The sequence below is a fragment of the Drosophila ananassae genome (genome assembly GCF_017639315.1).
Source record: "Drosophila ananassae strain 14024-0371.13 chromosome 4 unlocalized genomic scaffold, ASM1763931v2 tig00000077, whole genome shotgun sequence".
Taxonomy (NCBI): Eukaryota; Metazoa; Arthropoda; class Insecta; order Diptera; family Drosophilidae; genus Drosophila; species Drosophila ananassae.
In genome coordinates, this window is record NW_025319043.1 from 73481 (window position 1) to 95699 (window position 22219).

Sequence of the window (22219 nt, forward strand, 5' to 3'; positions counted from 1 at the left end):
AATAGGGAATGCACTAATTAATAACTGCCCGTTTTATATATTTGTGATAGTAACATCAATAGGTCTTGTAGGATCTGTTGGTTGGAAGAGAACAATTTACTCTCTATTCTTCTTATGTAAAAAAATAGCTTGCTTATTTGTAAATGTTCCATTCTTCAGATCACATAAAACTACTGAGTATTCAATTGCACCATTAGTAGTAGAAGAAAAACATAGAACTAAAATCACTACTAAACAACAACCAAAAGAAAGACAGAAAAAAGCTACCGAGGAGGTTTTAAGTGAGTTTAAGTTTCCAAGTATCCATTTACTTTCTAAAGCAGAGGAGTCTTTGCAGAGAAAGCAGCTGAATGAAATGGAGAGCAATAAAAATTTATCTCTGCTGGAACAAGTCCTGAGTGATTTTGGGGTGCAAGGAAAAATTATCAGTGTATGCTATGGGCCGGTTGTGACTTTGTACAAACTTGAACCACAAGCTGGCACGAAATCTGCAAGAGTAATTGGCCTTGCAGATGACATTGCACGTTCGATGAGTGCACTCTCTGCACGTATTTCAATAATTCGTGGGCAAAATGCTATGGGAATAGAGTTGCCGAACAAGGAACGGGAAATTGTAATGCTGCGTGATTTGCTTGAATCCCCAGAATACCAAAATGCAAACTTAAATCTCCCAATTGCGCTTGGCAAAGAAATAAGTGGAAAACCAGTTATTGCAGATCTAACTAAAATGCCCCACTTGCTCGTTGCTGGAACCACAGGGTCAGGTAAATCAGTTGCGATTAACACTATGATTCTTTCACTCGTTTATCGATTAAGTCCTGATGAATGTAAGATGATAATGATCGACCCAAAAATGCTTGAGCTTTCAATATATGATGCAATACCGCATCTAATAACGCCAGTGGTAACAGAGCCAAAAAAGGCTGTAGTCGCTCTTAAGTGGATAGTGAAAGAGATGGAAAATCGCTATCGCATGATGTCGTATTTGAATGTACGCAATGTAATAAACTATAACCAAAGAATCACAGAAGCGATGAATAGTGGAATAGAATTGAAGCGCGTTGTGCAGATTGGCTTTAACTCAACAACAGGCAAACCTTTGTTTGAAAAGCTGCCGATTAAAATGGAAACATTCCCATATATTGTAGTGATTGTAGATGAAATGGCAGATTTGATGCTTGTTGCCGGCAAAGAAATAGAGTGCTCTATTCAACGCTTAGCTCAGATGGCTCGTGCTGCAGGAATACACATCATAATGGCAACACAACGCCCATCTGTGGATGTGATCACAGGTGTGATAAAGGCGAACTTTCCAACGAGAATCAGTTTTGCTGTTACTTCTAAGATAGATAGTCGCACAATACTTGGCGAACAAGGGGCTGAACAATTGCTTGGTATGGGTGATATGCTTTATATGGCCTCTGGTGGTAAGATTATTCGAATTCACGGCCCATTTGTGAGCGATGATGAGGTACAAGATATAGTTGATCATCTGAAAATGCAAGGTGAGCCAAATTATATGGAGGAAATTACCAAAGAAGATGAAAATTCTTCTGTGGAATCAGAAGGTGAAACAGAGGATGAAGAAAACGACCTCTACAATCAAGCAGTGGCCATCATTCAAAGAGATCAAAAAGTTTCAACCAGTTACATTCAGCGACAACTTAGAATAGGCTATAACAGAGCTGCAAATATTGTTGAAAGAATGGAAAAAGAAGGTGTTGTCAGCGCTCCAAATTACTCAGGGAAGAGAGAGATATTAGTAGAATAACAGGGCTTCTGAGAACGTTCATGTGCGTTAAGTTAGGCCATAGATGGGTATCTTAAAATTTGCTGCAAATGCAACTTTCTTGGCTATCTTTTACAAAGTTAAAAGTTGTCTTCCTTAAAAATATAATTGAATAATTGTTAATAATAGTGTATAATTATTAATATTTTCAAGCATTCTTGCCATGGCTCTTTCTAAATTTCTCGATCCAAAGTTAGATTTAACATTTAAGAAAATCTTTGGTACTGAAAAAAATAAGAATATTCTTATCCATTTTTTAAATGATATTTTAGGATGTACTGAAGTCAATACTATACAAGAAGTAGAATTCTTAAGCACCATTATGGACCCTGAAATTGCCTCTGATAGACAAAGTATAGTTGATGTTCTTTGCAGGGATTCTAGTGGGTCAAGATATATAATTGAGATGGTGCGACCTGAAAGTCTTCGGTCATATTGTTTAAAAGGAGAGGAATTCCTCCAGAAAGAAACTGAAAGGATTCTAAAACTTATTAAACCAGATGTTTTGCCATCTGAGTCTACGCATCAGTGCGAATCGGGCAACCGGTTGGTGCCAAGCGATGCGGACAATGAACCTCCTCTTGAAAAAGAAGATGCTCAATCGTGAGAGGAGCATAAACTACAAGCATCATGTGGTTGGAGAGCTAGGCTAGTGGTATGGTGAACGTAAGTGAAACTTCAAAGTATCGTAATTATGAAGGAGCTAAAGATGCTGATAAGCTCTAACCAAAAAGGTAATGTGGATAAGTTACATTTCTCATTTCTAGATGTACGCAAATAATAACTCCACCGGTATAGAGAAGTCACCTAACCCACTGTTGTATGACAGAAGGAACAGGGTAAGCCTGTATTTTCGCCTACATGGCAAGCAAACCGCAAGGAATGCTGATGGAAGTGCAGGTAAAGGAGAATGGAGAAAGCGAATGCCATTTTGTAACGAAATGGATAGAATTTGTAACATTAATTCGCGTGAAAACGAGCAGACTTCCGTTTGGTCCCTCGTGACAAGAAACTTTGTTAACCACTTAAGGTAGGAAAGCAGATGATTACAAGTAAACCTGTAAGTGCATCTACCGAAAGCTTTGAAGCATGGAAGCAGTTGCCATGGAAGAAATGCCAGAAAGTTATTGTGAGGCTACAAAGACGTATTGTTAAGGCTGTCCAAAAAGGAAGATGGGGTAAGGTAAAAGCTTTACAACATCTTCTCACACGCTCTTTTAGCGGAAAAGCTTTGGCTGTTAAGAGAGTAACTGAAAACCAAGGAAAAAACACAGCGGGTGTAGATCGTCAATTATGGTCAACTTGCAATGCTAAATTTCAAGGAATAAAGCAGTTAAAGCAAAGAGGATATAAACCTTCTCCGCTAAAACGGATTTATATCAGTAAATCTAATGGCAAAAGAAGACCTCTTGGAATACCATCGATAAAAGATAGAGCCATGCAAGCATTATATCTGTTTGCTCTGGAACCGATAGCTGAAACAATCAGTGATCGTCACTCCTATGGCTTTAGGCCTAAAAGATCCTGTGCAGATGCTACAGTAGCTTGTCATTTGTTACTGGCAAGTCGTAATCAACTACAATGGATACTTGAAGGTGATATCAAAGGATGCTTTGACAACATTAACCATGAATGGCTCATGAAGCATATTCCTATGGAGAAGAAAATTCTGCATAGTTGGTTAAAAGCTGGCTTCCTAGAATCGAAAACTCTGTATCCCACAACTGCAGGTACCCCGCAAGGTGGTATAATTTCTCCAATACTAGCCAATTTAGCCTTAAACGGACTTGAAAAGTTATTGGAAAGTCGATTTGGTAAACTCGGCAGTAGAAGAAGAAACAAAATCAGAAGTGGAGTGAACGTAATCAGATACGCAGACGACTTTATTATTTCAGGTTTCACACATGAAGTACTGGAAAATGAAGTTAAGCCTTTAGTATCATCTTTTCTTCATGAGCGAGGTTTAATTCTTTCAGAAGAGAAGACAAAGATTACATCTATCACAACAGGGTTTGACTTTCTTGGTTGTAATGTACGTAGATATAATAAGAAGTTAATTATTAAACCTTCGAAAGAAAGTATTAAAAGACTTCTTAATAAAGCACGTACATTGATAAAAGCAAATATAGAGAACACTCAGGCTATAGTAATTAAGTCACTCAACTCTCTACTGAGAGGATGGGGAAATTACTATCACCATGTGTGTGCTAAAAAAGCGTTTAGAAAGATCGACAATGAAATTTGGCATAGTTTATGGAAATGGGCAAAGAAAAGACATCCTCGTAAAGGATTACGTTGGATAAAGAATCGTTACTTCAAAGTAATGGGTCAACGCCAATGGGTCTTTGCTGCACCCATATGCAAGAACAAACCAAAAGAGATACGGTATTTAAGACTGCTTAAGCTGATTGATATACCTATCAGACGACATGTTAAAATCAGAGCGGATGCAAATCCCCTTGACTTAAAATGGAAAAAGTATTTTGATGAGAGAGTGAAACGAACAAGAATGTTAGCAAGCTCTTTCTCAAGAGAAGGTTCTCTACTGTTGGTGTCACCATTAAGAATGATGTTTCCTGAGGAATCATGAAGGACAAGCCGGTTCTAGAAAAGAAGAACTTAGATAAGGGGCTCAAGCGTAGTGTGGGGAAACCTGCATGCTGCGTTTCTAAGGGAGGGGGTAGTAGTAATACTGCTTCCTTACCTGACCAGCTCGCTCGCGACAAGGGCTTTGAAAAGCGCGCACAACTCTATGCTGCTAAGGCTTACTCAAGGCAGGCTGATAAAAATTACATTAATTTAAAGAAGGTTTTCTTCATTGCTATTTCCAATGGTATGCTATTCCCTGAAGAGGTTGAGTATATTTCTACTCACAATATACGTGATATAAAAACCAACGGCCATTACTTAAAAGATTTTCAATTTGTCTTTATAGAATTACCTAAATTTTCAAAAAGCAGAGTGGAGGAACTAGAAAGCACAATAGAAAGGTGGTGCTTCTTTTTTAAGCATGCAGAAGAAACGACAGATGAAGATCTAAAGAAAATTGCAGAGGAATCACCAATAATAAAGCTAGCATACGATGAATTAGACAAGTTTCACTGGAGTGAAAAAGATCTCCTAGCTTATGAAGAAAGAGTGATGGATCTACAGAAAGAAGAAGCTATCCTTGAATACAGACTTGATCTTGCTGAAGAGAAAGGTGTACGGAAAGGAAAAATTGAAGTCGTAAAAGCAATGCTAGCTAATAATGTTGATGTCAACACTATTGTTAAGTTTACTGGCCTCTCCATGAGTGAGATCAAAGAATTGCAGAATTAAGTGTGAATGGTTACAAAAATACAATAAGCATTTTTCTTCATGTATTTCGTAAGTACCTTAATTTAAGTTTTCGCACTTTCAAAAAGCAAGTCAAACAAAATTATTAAAAGGTCAATACATAATGACAGTTAATTTAATAATAATTTAAACATTGGGAATGTAAAATTATAATATATTAATTAACTAGGGGGTTAAAATGGTAAAAGGAATTTTGTGCAATTGGTTAGGTGTAACAGAATTGCAAGAAAGTCAAAAAATCGATGCTGAGCAGTTTGAAAAAGTTTTTGGTGCATTAAAAGAATGGCAAGAAGCTCAAAAGATAGATGCTAAACAGTTTGAAGAGGTATTTAGTGCATTAAAAGAATGGCAAGAAGCTCAAAAGATAGATGCTGAGCAGTTTGAAAAAGTTTTTAGTGCATTAGAAGACAAGATTGGTACTGAGCAGTTTCAAGCTATGCAAGAGCACTTAAACGGCCTGCAAGAAAAAGTGGAAACACTTGCAGAGGCAGTAGCAGATCAAGAAAAAACACTACTAATTTGTACCATAGCCACTGCTGTTGCCGTAATAGCGATAACTAGTTTTGTTGCATTCTGTATCTATCAGGGAGTTAAGTGTGAAAGGGAGAAAGAAAAGAACTTGTCTAAAGATACACCAGACGCAAAACTTAATAATGTAGATGCTACCGATGGTACTAAAAAACTACGGAATGACTTAAAAGTTGCAAACATATAGCTGCATAACACTTTTCTTGAAAAGGTGTTACGCAACTTGTAACACCTTCCTCTTCTCTTAGCCTATGTAGATTTTTTGATAGTAAACATATCACTTTTTAGAAAAATATTTGTATTGTAAAGTTAGTAAAGATTCTGGTTTACTTAAAGTTTGTTAATTGCTATCTTTTAAAACACGATATTTACTATAGCACCATATGCTTAGGATTTTTTCTAAAGTTTTGTTTATATTAATGTTTTTGGTTTCTAGCTTTTTTACTGTGCATAGTGCTGAAGCTAAATCTAAGCTCAGTAAGAGATACATACCTCCTGGTAACCCTGGTGGTGCAAGCTTTCATACAGATGAGGATTTTGCTGAGTCATATAAGCTATATGAAAAGCGTAGGGAATTGCTCAAGAAAAAAAAGTCACAAGATCGAGCTATAAATAAAGAAGATCTAATCAAAAAATTAAAAGAGAAAAAAATTGCTAGTCTTGATAATGAGCCAAATGACATGGAAGCGTGCATAGTCGACGATGAAGAGAGCGCTATGATAAATCAGCATGGTATTAATATCACACGTTTAAAGGGTGCTGTATTTATAGATCAAGAGCCAGTTTCCCAGTATGAAAATAAGCAGCATGAAAGTGAACAACAAGAAGGGAAGAAAGTTACTTCAACACGAGAAAAGAAAGTTTCTCCTATAAATATCACTATAAAAGAAACTCCATCAAGAAGAACGTGCTCACATGATTCTATTGCTAATTTGGATAACGTAGATGCTTATAGTTTGAATGGTTCAAGTTCATTTGGCAGTGTAGCTGACACAGTAAAATAGTATCACAATATTGGCCATTAATAATATGCTAGATAAAGACCTGATATTGAATGATAATACATATGAATTATCGCAGATTTCCAGGCACAAAACTCATGTTGTAGAAGTTGGAAAAGTAAAGATAGGCGGAAATAATCCTGTAGTTGTACAATCTATGGCGCTTGGCGTGCATATAGATGCTGATAATATAAAAAGTAGCGCAAAACATTATGCAAAAGAGATAACAGAACTAGCGCGTACAGGTTCAGAATTGGTGCGAATTGCCTTGAACTCAGAGGAGGTAGCAAGAGCAATACCTTATATAGTAGAAGAGATAAATAAAGAAGGTTTTGACGGTAAAATATTGGTAGGCTGCGGTCAATATGAGCTAGATAAATTAGTTCAAGATTATCCAGACAACATCAAAATGCTGGGTAAAATTAGAATCAATCCAGGCAATATAGGCTTTGGCGACAAACGTGATGAGAAGTTTGAAAGGGTGATAGAGTATGCAATAATGCACGATCTTCCGGTTAGAATTGGGGTAAATTGGGGTAGTCTTGATAAATACCTTTTGCAAAAATTGATGGATGAAAACTCTTCGCTTAGTAATTCAAGGCCTTCTGATGTTATACTGCGCAAAGCACTTGTAATGTCTGCTCTTGATAGTGCAAAAAAAGCTGAAGGAATTGGTCTAAATTCAAACAAAATAATCATTTCATGTAAAGTTAGCAAAGTGCAAGATTTAATTTTAGTTTATATGGCACTTGCAAAATCTTCCAATTATGCGCTGCATTTGGGTTTAACTGAGGCTGGTATGGGCAATAAAGGTGTGGTAAATACCGCAGCAGGGCTTACTTATTTATTGCAAAATGGCATTGGAGATACAATACGGGCTTCTTTGACTCAACGTCCTGGTGAATCGCGTACTAATGAAGTGGTGGTGTGTCAGGAAATATTGCAGTCTATAGGCTTGCGATACTTTAACCCTCAGGTTAATTCATGTCCTGGTTGTGGGCGCACGAGTAGCGATCGTTTTCGTATATTAACTGAAGAGGTGAATGGCTATATAAAAACTCATATACCGATATGGAAGAAAAAAAATCCAGGTGTAGAGCATATGAGCATTGCTGTTATGGGATGCATAGTAAACGGTCCTGGAGAAAGCAAACACGCAAATTTGGGAATCAGCTTGCCTGGATATGGAGAAAAACCTGTTTCAGCAGTCTACAAAGACGGCAAATATTTCAAAACTTTACAAGGTGATAATGTCTCTGAAGAATTTAAGGCAATTATTGATAATTATGTGAAGGAGCATTACACGTAACCTTTCACGGTTAATTAATAGATAAATCGCAAATAAAAAAGAAAATTAGACCTTGTTTTTCTTTTTTCGTTGGGAATGTTCAAAAAAGCATACGCGTCAAGTTAAGGAAATAAAGGTATGAAAGAGATAGAATAATAAGGTATAAGTTCTCCCAGATATACTTTTAGTGAGAGAACCAATGAATAAAATAACTTGCTTATCAAAAAAGCTCAAAGAATTTTTTAATGAAAAAGCAGAGAAAATCTCAATTACAACAAGGTTTATAAAAAGAAAGAGAAAGCTAAAAGGTTCATCATTCGTAAAAGCCATGGTCTTGGGTAATATAGGAGTTGATAATTGTAGCGTAGAAACAATGTGTCAATTACTAAACGAGGACTCGATAGATATAACAAAACAAGGTTTGGATTTTAGATTTACTGAAGAAGCAGTGGAATTTATGAAAAGGATGTATAATGAATCTGTGATTCTCTTTAAAAATATCTTGCAAGTTGATTGCAAAATCTTACAGCAATTTAATAGTGTTAAATTATTGGACAGTAGCTATATTACTCTACCTAACAGTATGGAAGAGATGTATAAAGGTTATGGTACTAGCTACAGTGGCTATGAAAGCAATACTAAGTCTGGAATAAAGTTACAATTAGTTTTCGACTACATGAATCAGATAATAGACCAACTTAATTTAACGGAGGGGGTAAGATCAGACCAGGGATATAGGAAACATTTAAGTAATATATTAAGCAATGATTTGCTAATATCTGATCTCGGTTATTTTGTGCCAAGTTCTTTTAAACAAATCAATGAAATAGGAGCTTATTTCATAAGTCGTCGATACCAACGTATATGATGTAGAAACAAATCAAAAAATGGAGTTATTAGAATGTTTAGAGATTTTTAGAAAACGAGGTATTGTTAGGAAAAGAAGCAAAAATTAGAGTAAGAATTATATGTCAGAAACTAACTGAAGAACAGTCTATGGCCAGAAGAAGGAAAGCTAATAGATTAGCAAGATCGCAGGATCCTCTAAAAGAAATCAAAAATTATTGAACTGGTATAACTAATGTTCCAGAAAATAAAATTAGTGCTGAGCAAGTATTAACGATTTACAGAGTAAGGTGGCAAATTGAGTTATTATTTAAATTGTATAAAAGCCATATCAGGCTTGATAAGCTAAAAGGAAAGCCATGCAGAGTATTATGTGAACTATATGCTAAATTGTGCGCAATTCTTATATTTCACGGCATAGTTGGTTGCACAGAAGTGAAAAAGAATACAGAACTTAGCTTAACAAAGGCATTTATTGAGCTAAAAAGGCGGGTTAGAGAGTTATTTTTAGTATTAACCAAAATTAATAGTTTAAAAGCATTTCTTAAAAAACTCACTATAACTTGGTCGCGATTTTCATTAAAAGACAAACGTAGAAGGGCTAGAGTATCCACTTTAACCTCTCTAAATTTGCTCACAATCTCTTAACTTGACGCGTATGGTTCAAAAAAGTGTGTCAAACCGAAAAAAAAGTAATAAATTGATATAAAAAAATGGAGGTTTCACATATGAATCAAAGAATAGCAAATAAAACTACCGGATTGGTAGACTATAAAGAACTGGAAGCAAATATTCTATCATCGATAAGAGAAGGAAGGCCGCTGACAGGAAGAGATGGAGCATTTGACCTTACCCAGAAAAAGTGGAGAGAAAGAAAGGAGTTTTTTCGGGTAAAATAAAATTTTGGAGGATTAGAAATGGCAAGAGAATATACGGCAGAATTCAAATTGGAAGCTGTTAAGCTGGCAAATGAACAAAGAAAGGTAGGTCAACCAGTTGCAAAAGTAGCAAGAGATCTAGGAATAAGGGATAGTGTATTAGGAAAATGGATGAAGAAATATAACGAAAAAAAGTCAGCGGCAAATGCATTTCCAGATGTAGCACCTTATGACAAAGAGAGGTTTGATTTACAAAGCAAGAGTAACAAGGGAAAGAGACATTTAAAAAAAAGCCCTGGCCAGTCAAAAAGAGTAAAATATTTTTTTATATAGTAACTGCTATAAAGTACAGGAATTATGTAGGATTTTCTGCTAGTGGCTACTATAAGTGGACTACAAGGAAAATAAGCAGTAGAGAATCAGCAAATAAAGAGTTATTAGCAGATATTCAAAAAATATATCAAGCTTCTAAATGTAGATATGGAGCTCCTAAAATTCATGCTGAATTAAAGGCTTTGGGTAAAAGTTGCAACTTAAAAACAGTGCAAAGTATTATGCAGAAAAATGGTATTCAGGCTATATTGAGAAGAAAATTTAAAATTAAGAAACAACAAACGGACAGTAGAGTCGTAGCTCCCAATATATTAGACCAAAACTTTATTGTCGATCAACCAAATAAAGTATGGGATTACTTATATAAAAACCAAAGAAGGATGGCTATATTTGGCAACAATAATCGATCTATATTCACGCATGGTAGTTAATGAGCAGTTCAATAAATAAACAATTGGTTATGGACTCTTTATTAATGGACGTTAACAAGCGTAAACCTGCCAAAAATCTACTATTACATAGTGATCAAGGTTCACAATATACTTCGCAAGGTTATCAATATCTCTTATCCATAAAAAACATAGATGAGTCATAAAGGTTGTTGTTACGACAATTCTGTTGCAGAAAGCTTCTTTAGCTCATTGAAAAGAGAAATACTTATTGATACTTCACAACACTCTGCTCAACAAACTAGAACTGCAATATTTGAATACATAGAAATTTTTTATAACAAACAACGTCACTATTAACTATTGCATTCTTGAGCATTTTGATTCATCATTCTCTTTGTGAAAAACATTCCAAACTTTCTCTCCACTTTTTCTGGGTAAGGTCAATATATACAAGATTATCACGATGTTTTGTCGCTATAACCCTTGCAAATTGAGCTCGCTTTTCTTCATTTCTTTCTTTATATCCGTAGGTCTTTTTTTCTTGTAAATCCAATATTTTTAAGTGCGCGGTGAATCATTTGTCGACTCCAGAGTTTGGCCATCTCTGACTGAGTCTTGCCACCATGGTTTTTTGCAAATTCGGTGAAGACATTCCAGTCGGTAATTTTATGCTACGCTTCCAGGCTTTTTTGACTGAAAATCTCCCGTTTCCTCACGCCTTTTCTGCCACTCATATAAAGTCGTTTTTCCAATTTTAAATCTCTTGGCAACAGTTGCTCTACTTTCTCCTTCATCCAATGCTTCCATTGCTTTTTTCCTTAAGTCGTAACTATACGCTGCTGGCATACAAACCCCTCTACCATAAATCCATTCTTACCTTATTTGGATTATTATGAGAAGAGCTATAACTCTATGGGAGGGAAGCAAAATCTGGGATTCGGCCTTAATGGCATTAGCGTCGCATCAGCTTCACCCTCCCTGTGAGGTATTTTAGCTCTAATGCCTCACATCATAAAGATACAAGTGTCAAGCTACTTGGATGACAGGGGAGGGAGGCACTGGGATGACAGGAGAAGGTAGTGGGAGACACCCTGACAACCGTCATCCCGCTGCTTGTTAGCGGGATCTAGAGATACCGCGAATGAATCGCGGCATGACGTAGGACTGCTTTCATTCCAGTGCTTGACACTGGAATCCAGCCTTTCTGCAATCTCATCGAAAACGTTGTAACCACTTTCTATGCTAGTTTGCTTGTGAGCAACCTGGATTCCAGTGTCAAGCACTGGAATGACACCGTTATAAAGGAACCAGTGTCAGCTACTTGAATGACACAGTCTTTGCTTAAACCCGTAACGTTCGTACATTTTGCTAAAAGTTCAAATATCAACATCATGCACGTTGAGTGCATTGCTATTAATAAAATCACGGCGTGGTTCAACTATATCACCCATTAGTATTGAAAATATGGAATCAGCTTCTTCACAATCTTTTATTTCAACCTTTAGTAAAGTTCTAGCCTCAGGATTTAACGTAGTATCCCATAGCTGATCAGCATTCATTTCACCAAGACCTTTAAATCTCTGCAGAGTTAAACCCTTTTTACCATAGTCCATTATTATTTTTGCAAGCGTACTTGGAGAAGTGATTCTTATTTCAGTTTCTTGTGATTTTAAAAATGAATCACCATTAAATAAATTACTTATACCATCAAGCAAACTTAATATGTTTTGCATATCTTTGCCTTCAAGCATACTAAGTGCAAATATATATTTGTCTGCCAATCCTTGAAACAATTTAGAGATGTGAATTTCTTTTTCTTCATCTTTTATTTCCACTTCCCAAGTATATTCGCTGTACATTAACTTCAAATACTTTAATATATCATCAGCCGATGATAGAGCATTCTTTTTGCTTAAAATTAGCAATGACTCTAAGAGATTTTGTGGTATCTCTCTATCATAATTTTTGCTAATATTAGAAATGCTAACGCATTTATTCAAAATAAGGCGCAAATCGTTAAATTCTGTAGCTGTACTACTTAGTGTTAATCTTTTAACTGCTGAGTTTATTATATACTCTTCAAAAGTTTCGTCATCTTTAATATAAGTGTCTTTAGCATTCTTTGTAACTTTATAGAGGGGTGGCTGTGCTATGTATAAGTAGCCTTTTTCAATAACTTCACGCATGTGTCTAAAAAAGAAAGTCAGAATCAAAGTTCTTATATGTGAACCATCAACATCTGCATCTGTCATGATGATAATTTTATGATATCTAGCTTTTTCAATATCGAAGTGTTCACTCCCTATTCCAGCACCAATTGCAGTAATTAAAGAGCCTATTTCTGCAGATGAAAAAATACGATCTAAACTTACACGTTCTACGTTTAGAATTTTTCCTCTTAAGGCAAGCACTGCTTGTGTTTTACGATTACGCCCCTGCTTTGCAGTACCACCTGCTGAATTACCCTCTACTATAAATAATTCCGATAACTCAGGAGCTTTTTCCTGACAATCAGCAAGCTTTCCTGGCAGAGTTGCAATATCAATATTGTTTTTGCTTTTAACTAGCTCGCGCGCTTTTCTTGCAGCTTCTCTTCCTTTTGCTGACCTGATTGCTCTTTCTACTATGCTTGCTGCCAATTTGGGATCAGTTTCAAGGATTGTGCTCAATTTATCAGAAACTATACTTTCTACAACTGCACGTGCTTCAGAACTAACTAGTTTATCTTTTGTTTGTGAAGAAAACTTAGGATCAGGCATCTTAAGAGATAAAACACAAGTTAAACCTTCTCTAACGTCCTCTCCAGTTAAATTTACTTTTGCTTTCTTTAAAAACCCTTCATTAGTTGCATAGGTATTGATACATCTAGTTAGTGCAGATCTAAATCCTGCCAAATGCGTACCACCATCCGTATATTATTAGTGAAACACAACATATTCTCATAGTAGGAATCATTCCATTCCATCGATATTTCCAAGCTGATGCCAAGATCTTCTGCATCTCCTTTCATACTGGCAATTTTAGTTACATGTGTCTTATTCTTATCTAAATACTGCACAAAATTTGCTGTACCAAAATTGTCTTTAGATTGATTGCTCTGATTGAAATGAGATTCTGTATATGGTTCATTGCGCAGATCACGTAAAGTAATGTCGATATTTGAATTTAAAAATGCTAATTCTCTTATACGACTTTCAAGCGTTGAGTAACTGAAATTAATGCCATTAAAAGTCTCTGTTGATGGCATGAACGTGACTTTAGTTCCTCTTTTGTTTGTATTTTCGTTGACTACCTTTAAAGGTTCAATAGACTCACCATCTTCAAAACGCATAAAGTGTTCTTTCTTATTGCGCCAAATAGTTAATTCCAACCAGCTTGATAATGCATTCACAACTGAGATTCCAACACCATGTAATCCCCCAGAAACTTTATAGGTATTACTGTCAAATTTACCACCAGCATGGAGTTGAGTCATTATTACCTCTGCTGCTGATATTCCTTCTTCTTCATGAATGTCAGTTGGAATGCCACGACCATTATCAGTTACAGATACTGAACCATCTTTATTTATGCTAACTTCAATTTTATCACAATATCCAGCTAAAGACTCATCTATTGCGTTGTCAATAACCTCATATACCATGTGGTGCAAGCCAGATCCATCGTCAGTGTCACCAATGTACATACCTGGACGTTTCCTTACAGCATCAAGACCCCTTAAGATTTTTATTGCATCGGCATTATAACTATTTTCCATGGTATTGCTTCGTTTATGAATGTTAATTAATATTACATTCATATATGCTGATTAGCAACATTTTTAAACTGATAACCCATATTAAAAGCACAACTTTACGAATGTTTATTTTTGAAGACAGCAAATAGTGTCATTCCAATGTGTCTTCCAGGTGGAGATTAAATTATAATGCTCATGCAGTTGCGTGCTCGGCTAATTAACAGAAAAATCTATAATTCAGTTTACGTATTTTCTGATCTCAGCCAAAATCTTATCAGATTGACTTTCGTCTGAATTTAAATCAGCTGCAAAGTGTGTAACATATCTTCCTCCAGGGCCAATAAGATATATTATCGAAGAATGGTTGATTTCTTCTTCTCCGTCTACTTTGCTTGCATATACTTTATATTTTGCAACTACTTCGTCTATTTTTTCTCTTTCACCAGTTAACATTTGTATTCTGTGGTCAAATTGCTGCTGAAATTCTTTAAGTCTTTCCGTGCTATCGCGCTCAGGATCAACTGTGATAAAAAATGTTTGTAGCTTGTTGTTAGTTTTCTCATCTAACCTTGCAAGTGTTTCTGAAATTATCCCAAGGTTCATAGGGCAAATTCTTTTGCATGAGGAAAACCCAAAGAAAATCATCATGTATTTATCTTTAAAATCACTACTGCGCAGGATCTGTCCGTCCTGATTAATTAAAGAAAAATCTCCGCCTATCTTAACTTCTGCGTTGTGAATCGCTGCTGGGGCAAATATGCCTTTTTTAGTGAAATAACAATAACCTAAAAAAACAACTGCTAATGCTGCTAGCACATTAGATAACAATCTTATAAACCTTACCATTAGGGTGCTCTCAGTAAAATTAAATTGTATCTTTATTAGTTGACCTATTCAATATATTTATTCCAAAGTGTATTGTTAATTTTGTCTAACAGTTTCTTATGTTCATCAATTTCTTCACTATTTGGTGAATGTTCTCTGGGAGTTAGATTACGCACTTTATGCTGAACGAATGTAGAGTTACTGTCCTGATTGCATTCATTATCAAACAGAAAGGTTTGTAACCCTCCTGTAAGTTCAACATATACCTTTGCAAGCAATTGAGCATCAACTAGTGCTCCGTGCAATTCTCTATTCTCTAGCGATATATCAAAACGCTTACATAATGCATTCAAAGAAGCAGGTGATCCTGCGAATTTTTTCCTCGCAAGAGGTAATGTATCTAGCACTCTATCTGAGGAAATTAACCCAGCATTCAGCTTGCTTAGCTCCATGTTAAGGAACTTAACATCGAATTCAGCGTTGTGAATTACCAAAATATCATTAGATATAAAGTCAAGAAATTCAAGTGCAACATCTGAAAATAATGGTTTATCTTCTAAAAATTCTTCACTAATACCGTGAATCTTAAACGAGTGATAAGGTATATCTCTTTCTGGGTTAAGGTACCGATGGAATACTTTACCTGTTGGAATACGATTAATTAATTCCACACACCCTATTTCAATAATTCGATGACCAGATTCAGTGTCAAGACCTGTCGTTTCAGTGTCAAGTACTAGTTCGCGTAGCTTGCTTTCCATGGTTAACTCTAAATAAAACTAATCTTACTTGTCATTTGTCTTATCGTTACTTGTCTTTTTATAGTGAATAGAAACAAGCAACCAGCTTGGGTCTGATGAATTAACATTTTTTTTGAATTGCCATACATCCTCAACTTTATTAATAGTGGATGTACTACCTGATATGATATCTCCTTCATTGTTCTTAACGAAGTTAATTTGCTCTGAAAGGAAATATACTGCAATAAACACTACATTTTTTACTAGCTTTATTTCTAAAATCTTTTGTGAAACGATAGAAACAATGATAGACTCGTGCACCTCTTTACGATGTTTAATCTTCTCTGCAAAATTATCATATAAGTCTTTATCGAGAAGTGGTTTTAACTGAGACAAATTTCCTTGATTGAAATACTTTATTATTAATTCAAAAGCTATGCTTGAACCTTCTATAAAGTGGGAAATAGAAAAATCTTTATTTTTTTTTAATATTTGTTCATAAGTAACTTTTATTGAATTTTCATCATTGCTATCAATGTAACCCTCAATGTTTTCTACTACGTCTTCTCTACTTCGGCTTACATCCAATACACTAGTTAGCTTTTTTAGGTTGAGGTTGGCTGATCTTCCTAAAGAATTATACAAACGTGAAAAAATGAACGCCGCTAATAAAGCATATATTACAAGCTCTATCATAGTAACTCAACTCCTTGGCATATAAAGTATCCGAACATTATTAATTATTAATGAAAATATGTTTTTCATATCAACTTATAATCAGGTTTGCTATTCGTTTGTAAATGAATATATTATATAAGAAAGTATTAAATATCTCAACTTAATTAAAGGAGACGTAAGAAATGCCACAACAAAAAATGAGAATTCACGGTCAATATGTTAAAGATCTATCATTTGAGAATCCGAATTCGCCATTCCTTTCCTCTAGTAAAGCTCCAGATATTAATGTAATGGTTAATATCAATTCAGCAAAATTAGAAGGGACGAAAAACAAAGAAGAAGTGAATGAAGAAAAATCTTTTCATGAAATTACTTTGCATATAGAAGTCAAAGCAACGGTAAAAGATGAAGGCATAAAAGATGGTGTAGCTTTCATTTGTGAGACGAAATATTGTGGCATTTTTTCAATAGAAAATTTAAAAGAGTTGAGTGAGGAAGAGGTAAGACAAGCTTTGTTTATTGGCGGACCTACTTTTCTTTTCCCTTTTGCAAGAGAAATAATTGCAAGAGTTACAAGTAGTGGTGGATTTCCCCCACTGATGCTAGATCCTATAGATTTTGAAACTATGTATGAGCAGCAAGGTCAACAACAAAAAAGTAACGGTAGTAATTCCAATTTTAACTAATATAGTGTGATAGGATGAACAATTCTTTAAATGCAAAAACGACTTTAAACATTGACGGGAAGTCATACAACTATTTTAGCCTAAGTAGTGCTAGTGAATTTTTAGGAATAGATGTGACTAAATTGCCTTACTCACTTAAGGTTCTGCTTGAAAGTTTATTGCGCAATGAAGATGGAGTAAACGTAAAGCTAGATGACATAAGAGTACTAGCAGACTGCGTTAATAAACACACTAATCACGAAATTAGCTATAAACCAGCAAGGGTGTTGATGCAAGATTTTACAGGGGTTCCTGCTGTTGTTGATCTAGCTTCAATGCGGGACTATGTTAAGAAAAATGGAGGAAACCCAAGCAATATATGTAAATCCGTCTGTACCGGTTGATCTTGTGATTGACCATTCTGTTCAAGTAGATAGTTATGGAAGTGTTTCCGCATTCAGTAAGAATGTTGAGTTAGAAGTAAAAAGAAATTTGGAGAGATATCAATTTTTAAAGTGGGGAGAATCGTCCTTCACAAATTTTAGAGTAGTGCCGCCTGGCACAGGGATTTGCCACCAAGTGAATCTTGAATATTTAGCGCAAGTTGTGTGTAATAATGATGGAGTCATATATCCTGATACTTTAGTTGGTACTGACAGCCATACTACAATGGTTAACGGATTATCAGTTCTTGGTTGGGGTGTTGGAGGCATAGAAGCTGAGTCTGTGATGCTTGGTCAACCAATTAGTATGGTGATTCCAGAAGTAGTTGGATTTAAATTAATTGGCAGATTGTCGGAAGGAGTAACTGCGACCGATTTAGTGCTGACGGTTACCAATATCCTAAGAACAAAAGGCGTTGTTGGTAAGTTTGTAGAATTTTATGGTGATGGTTTAGATTATTTATCTTTGGCAGATAGAGCCACTATAGCAAACATGGCCCCGGAGTATGGCGCAACTTGTGGATTTTTTCCAATTGATCAAAAAACGCTAGATTATTTAAGCTTAACCGGAAGGCCAGAAAAGCTGATTAAGCTAGTTGAGGCTTATGCGAAAGAGCAAGGACTGTGGCGTAGTAGTGACGAGTTAGCATTTTTTGACGCACTAGAACTTGATTTATCGAGCGTGAAGCCAGTAATGGCTGGTCCTAAAAGACCACAAGATAAGGTTTTTCTTTCACAAGTGGCAGAGTCTTTTTCTAAATCATTTTCAGTTAATGAGTCAAAGGAAAGCGATAAACTCCAAGATGGAAGTGTAGTTATTGCAGCAATAACAAGCTGCACTAATACTTCAAATCCAAGTGTGATGATTGCTGCAGGTCTTGTAGCTCGTAATGCAATTAAACTTGGATTAAAATCAAAGCCTTGGGTTAAAACTTCTCTTGCTCCAGGGTCACAAGTTGTAACAGAATATTTAGAAAAGTCTGGATTGCAGGTAGATCTAAATGCTTTGGGTTTTAATCTAGTTGGATATGGTTGCACAACTTGCATTGGGAATTCTGGTCCACTCAATAAAGATATAGAAGATGGCATTAAAAACAAAAACTTAACCGTTGCTGCAGTTTTATCTGGCAATCGTAACTTTGAAGGAAGAATTCATCCGTTAGTCAAAGCTAATTACTTGGCATCTCCGCCACTTATTGTTGCATATGCACTTGCAGGCACTGTGCAAATTGATTTGACAAAAGATCCTATATGCAAAGATAAGAATGGAAGTGACGTATACCTCAAGGATATATGGCCAACAAATAATGAAATCGAAGATTGTGTTAAAAATGTGGTAACACGTGAGATGTTCATACAAAAGTATAAGGATGTTTTTTCTGGTGATAAACATTGGCGAAAGATAAAGTGTGAAAAAAGTGAAATCTATAATTGGGATGCAAACAGCACTTACATACAAAATCCGCCTTATTTTGATAATTTATCACCTAAAAATAATAAAATCGATATAAAAGGTGCACAAATATTGGCAATGTTTGGCGATAGCATAACCACTGATCACATTTCCCCTGCTGGAAATATTGCCTCAAGTAGTCCTGCAGGTATATATTTAAAAAATCTTGGAATTGAGCCACAGGACTTTAATTCGTATGGATCTCGTCGTGGTAACCACAATGTAATGATGCGTGGCACTTTTACTAACATTAGAATAAAAAATGAAATGGTTAGCACCGAAGGTGGATATACAAAATATATTCCTTCTCAAGAAATTATGTCAATTTTTGATGCAGCAATGCGTTACAAGGAAAATAATGTACCTCTAATCATTGTTGCAGGAAAAGAATATGGCACAGGTTCAAGTAGGGATTGGGCAGCAAAGGGTACTTTATTGTTGGGGGTTAAAGTTGTCATTGCAGAAAGCTTTGAGCGTATACATAGGTCCAACTTAGTTGGTATGGGTGTTCTTCCACTTGTATTTCAAAATGGAATAACCAGAAAGATATTTGATGGTAGTAAGGTAATAAGCATAAAAGGTGAAATAGTGCCAGGTGGAAATCTAGAATGTATCATCAAAAGAAAGGATAATTCAAGGCAATCAATTCAACTCAAATGCTGTGTACAAACCGCAACTGAGACTAAATACTTGATGTGTGGTGGAGTGTTGAGCTACATACTTGCACAATCTTTTTGATTTAGTGAAGTTATTGCATGGACTTCTTTTAGCCAGCCCTGATCCCTTTGTAAATAGCAATTTGCTCTGCGCAAAGTTATGATATAATTTCACCATACATATGGTGTCGGAGTATTTTTTGGAGATAATTATATATGATAAGCTCTATACAAGAACCTAATGAACTCAGAAAACGTTTACAAGGATTTTATCGTACTGATGAAAAGAGTTATATACGTTATCTTGTAGAAAAAGCAGAGCTTTCGGCTGATTCAAAAAATAGAATTTATAATATTGCAAAACAAGTTATTGAAAAAATCAAACACAATAAATTAAGTATTGTAGATTCCTTTATGCAGCAATACTCGCTTTCCAATGATGAAGGAATAGCGCTTATGTGTCTTGCTGAGTCACTACTTAGAATACCAGATGATTATACAATAGACGAGCTAATCAAAGATAAAATTGCCAATCAAGAATGGAGTAAATATTTAGGATATTCTTCTTCATTGTTCGTCAATGCTTCCATGTGGAGTTTAATGATAGGTAGCAGTATATTGAGAGATAATGAAGGCGATTCGAAGTTCTATTACGCAATTTCTAAGTTACTTAAGAATTTAGGAGAACCGATCATTCGCAAAGCAGTAAAACAAGCAATGTCTATGCTTGGTAATCATTTTGTTGTTGGAGAAACCATAGAAGAAGCTTTAAGGTACGCAAAACTAGATGACAATAGTAAGTTTTTATACTCTTTTGATATGCTTGGCGAAGCTGCTCACACAACTGAGGATGCAGAAGAGTATTTTAATTCGTACATGCACTCAATAAAAGCTATAGGTGAATCCACTGAAATAAATGATTGTTTTAAATCCCATGGAATTTCAATCAAACTTTCTGCTTTACACCCACGTTATGAATTTAGTCAATTTGGCCGAATTGCTGGTGAGATATTCACTAAGGTTTTAGAGCTCTGCCGCGAGGCAAAAAAATACAACATTTCACTATGCATAGACGCAGAAGAAACAGAAAGGCTTGAAATTTCCTTAATCTTGTTTGAACAATTACGGCTTGATGAATCACTTTCTGAGTGGGAAGGGCTCGGCTTGGCTGTACAAGCATATCAAAAACGTGCTTTATCTGTTCTTGACTTTGTAGAGGATGTTGCTATTCGATCAAAGCACAAAATTATGGTGAGGCTTGTAAAAGGTGCATATTGGGATTCAGAAATCAAGTGTACGCAAGAATTGGGATTAAATGATTACTCAGTATTTACAAGAAAAAGCTATACTGACGTATCTTACCTCGTGTGCGCACAGAAACTTTTGAGTAAACCAAACAGCTTTTACCCATGCTTTGGAACTCATAACGTCTATACTTTTGCTTCTATCATGGAACTTGCTGATAAAAACCACCCTGGATTTGAATTTCAACGCTTACATGGAATGGCAAAAGACTTATATGATTATGCAATGTCAGAGCTTGCAACAAATGTTAGCTGTCGTGTCTACGCACCCGTTGGGGAACATAGTGACTTGTTGCCTTATCTTATAAGACGCCTTCTTGAAAATGGAGCTAATAGTTCGTTTGTTAATCAAATAAGTAATCCTAACGTTAAAATCGATGAGTTAATTTCAGATCCACTGGAAAAAGCTATAAATTTTAATTATGAACCTCATCCAGGCATTCCATTACCACAAGATATTTTGGGACCAGAAAGAAAAAATTCCTTGGGGATGGATATTAGTGATTCTGTGATAGTCTCACAATTTGCAGATGATATAAAGGGTTTTAGTGAAAAAAAGTGGCAAGTTGGACCAATAATTGATGGAAAAGCACTATTTGATAATGCTGAATTTATCGAAGTAGTGAATCCTGCACATTTGGAAAATGTAATTGGAGAAGTGTCAAGTGCAACAAGCGATCAAGCTTTAAACGCTCTTGAAATAGCACATAGTGCTTTTGCTAAGTGGCAGAATGTTTCAGCAGAAGAGCGCGCTAAATGCCTTGAAAAAGCTGCAGATTTGCTTGAGGAAAGGATGAAAGAGTTAATTTACATTCTGATTGTGGAAGCAGGAAAAATTTTATCCGATGCAATAGCAGAAGTAAGAGAGGCAATCGACTTTCTGCGTTATTATGCAATGATAGCAAAAAATGAACTGAGCGACTGGAAAAAATTGCCGGGCCCAACAGGTGAAGATAACTTCATCTTTTTTGAAGGCAGAGGAGTTTTCTTATGCATATCACCGTGGAATTTTCCGCTCGCTATCTTCATTGGGCAGGTCTCAGCTGCACTTGCAGCAGGTAATGCAGTGCTGGCAAAACCGGCAGAGCAAACGCCGATTATTGCCTACGAAGCTGTTAAGATACTACATGAAGCTGGGATACCAAAGAATGTGTTACACCTCATTCCTGGGGATGGTGGATATTTAGGCAAAATATTAGTTCCAGACAATAGAATTGCCGGAGTAGCTTTTACTGGCTCAACACAAACTGCTCAAATAATCAATAAAATGCTTGCAAATAGGGATGGTCCTATCGTACCACTTATTGCTGAAACAGGAGGGCTCA

At 35.8% G+C, this 22219-nt stretch overlaps 1 protein-coding gene across 1 annotated transcript; it reads left to right on the forward strand.

The window, feature by feature from the left end:
* Nucleotides 1-16528: 16528 nt before the first annotated feature.
* On the forward strand, nucleotides 16529-19648 carry LOC123257940 (aconitate hydratase A-like; the record flags this gene model as incomplete). Its single annotated transcript, XM_044717881.1, is given in 3 exon segments — nucleotides 16529-17418; nucleotides 17420-18110; nucleotides 18228-19648. Coding segments are annotated over 3 exon segments (2457 nt in total), but the record flags the coding sequence as incomplete, so codon positions are not given.
* Between the last annotated feature and the right edge of the window lie 2571 nt (nucleotides 19649-22219).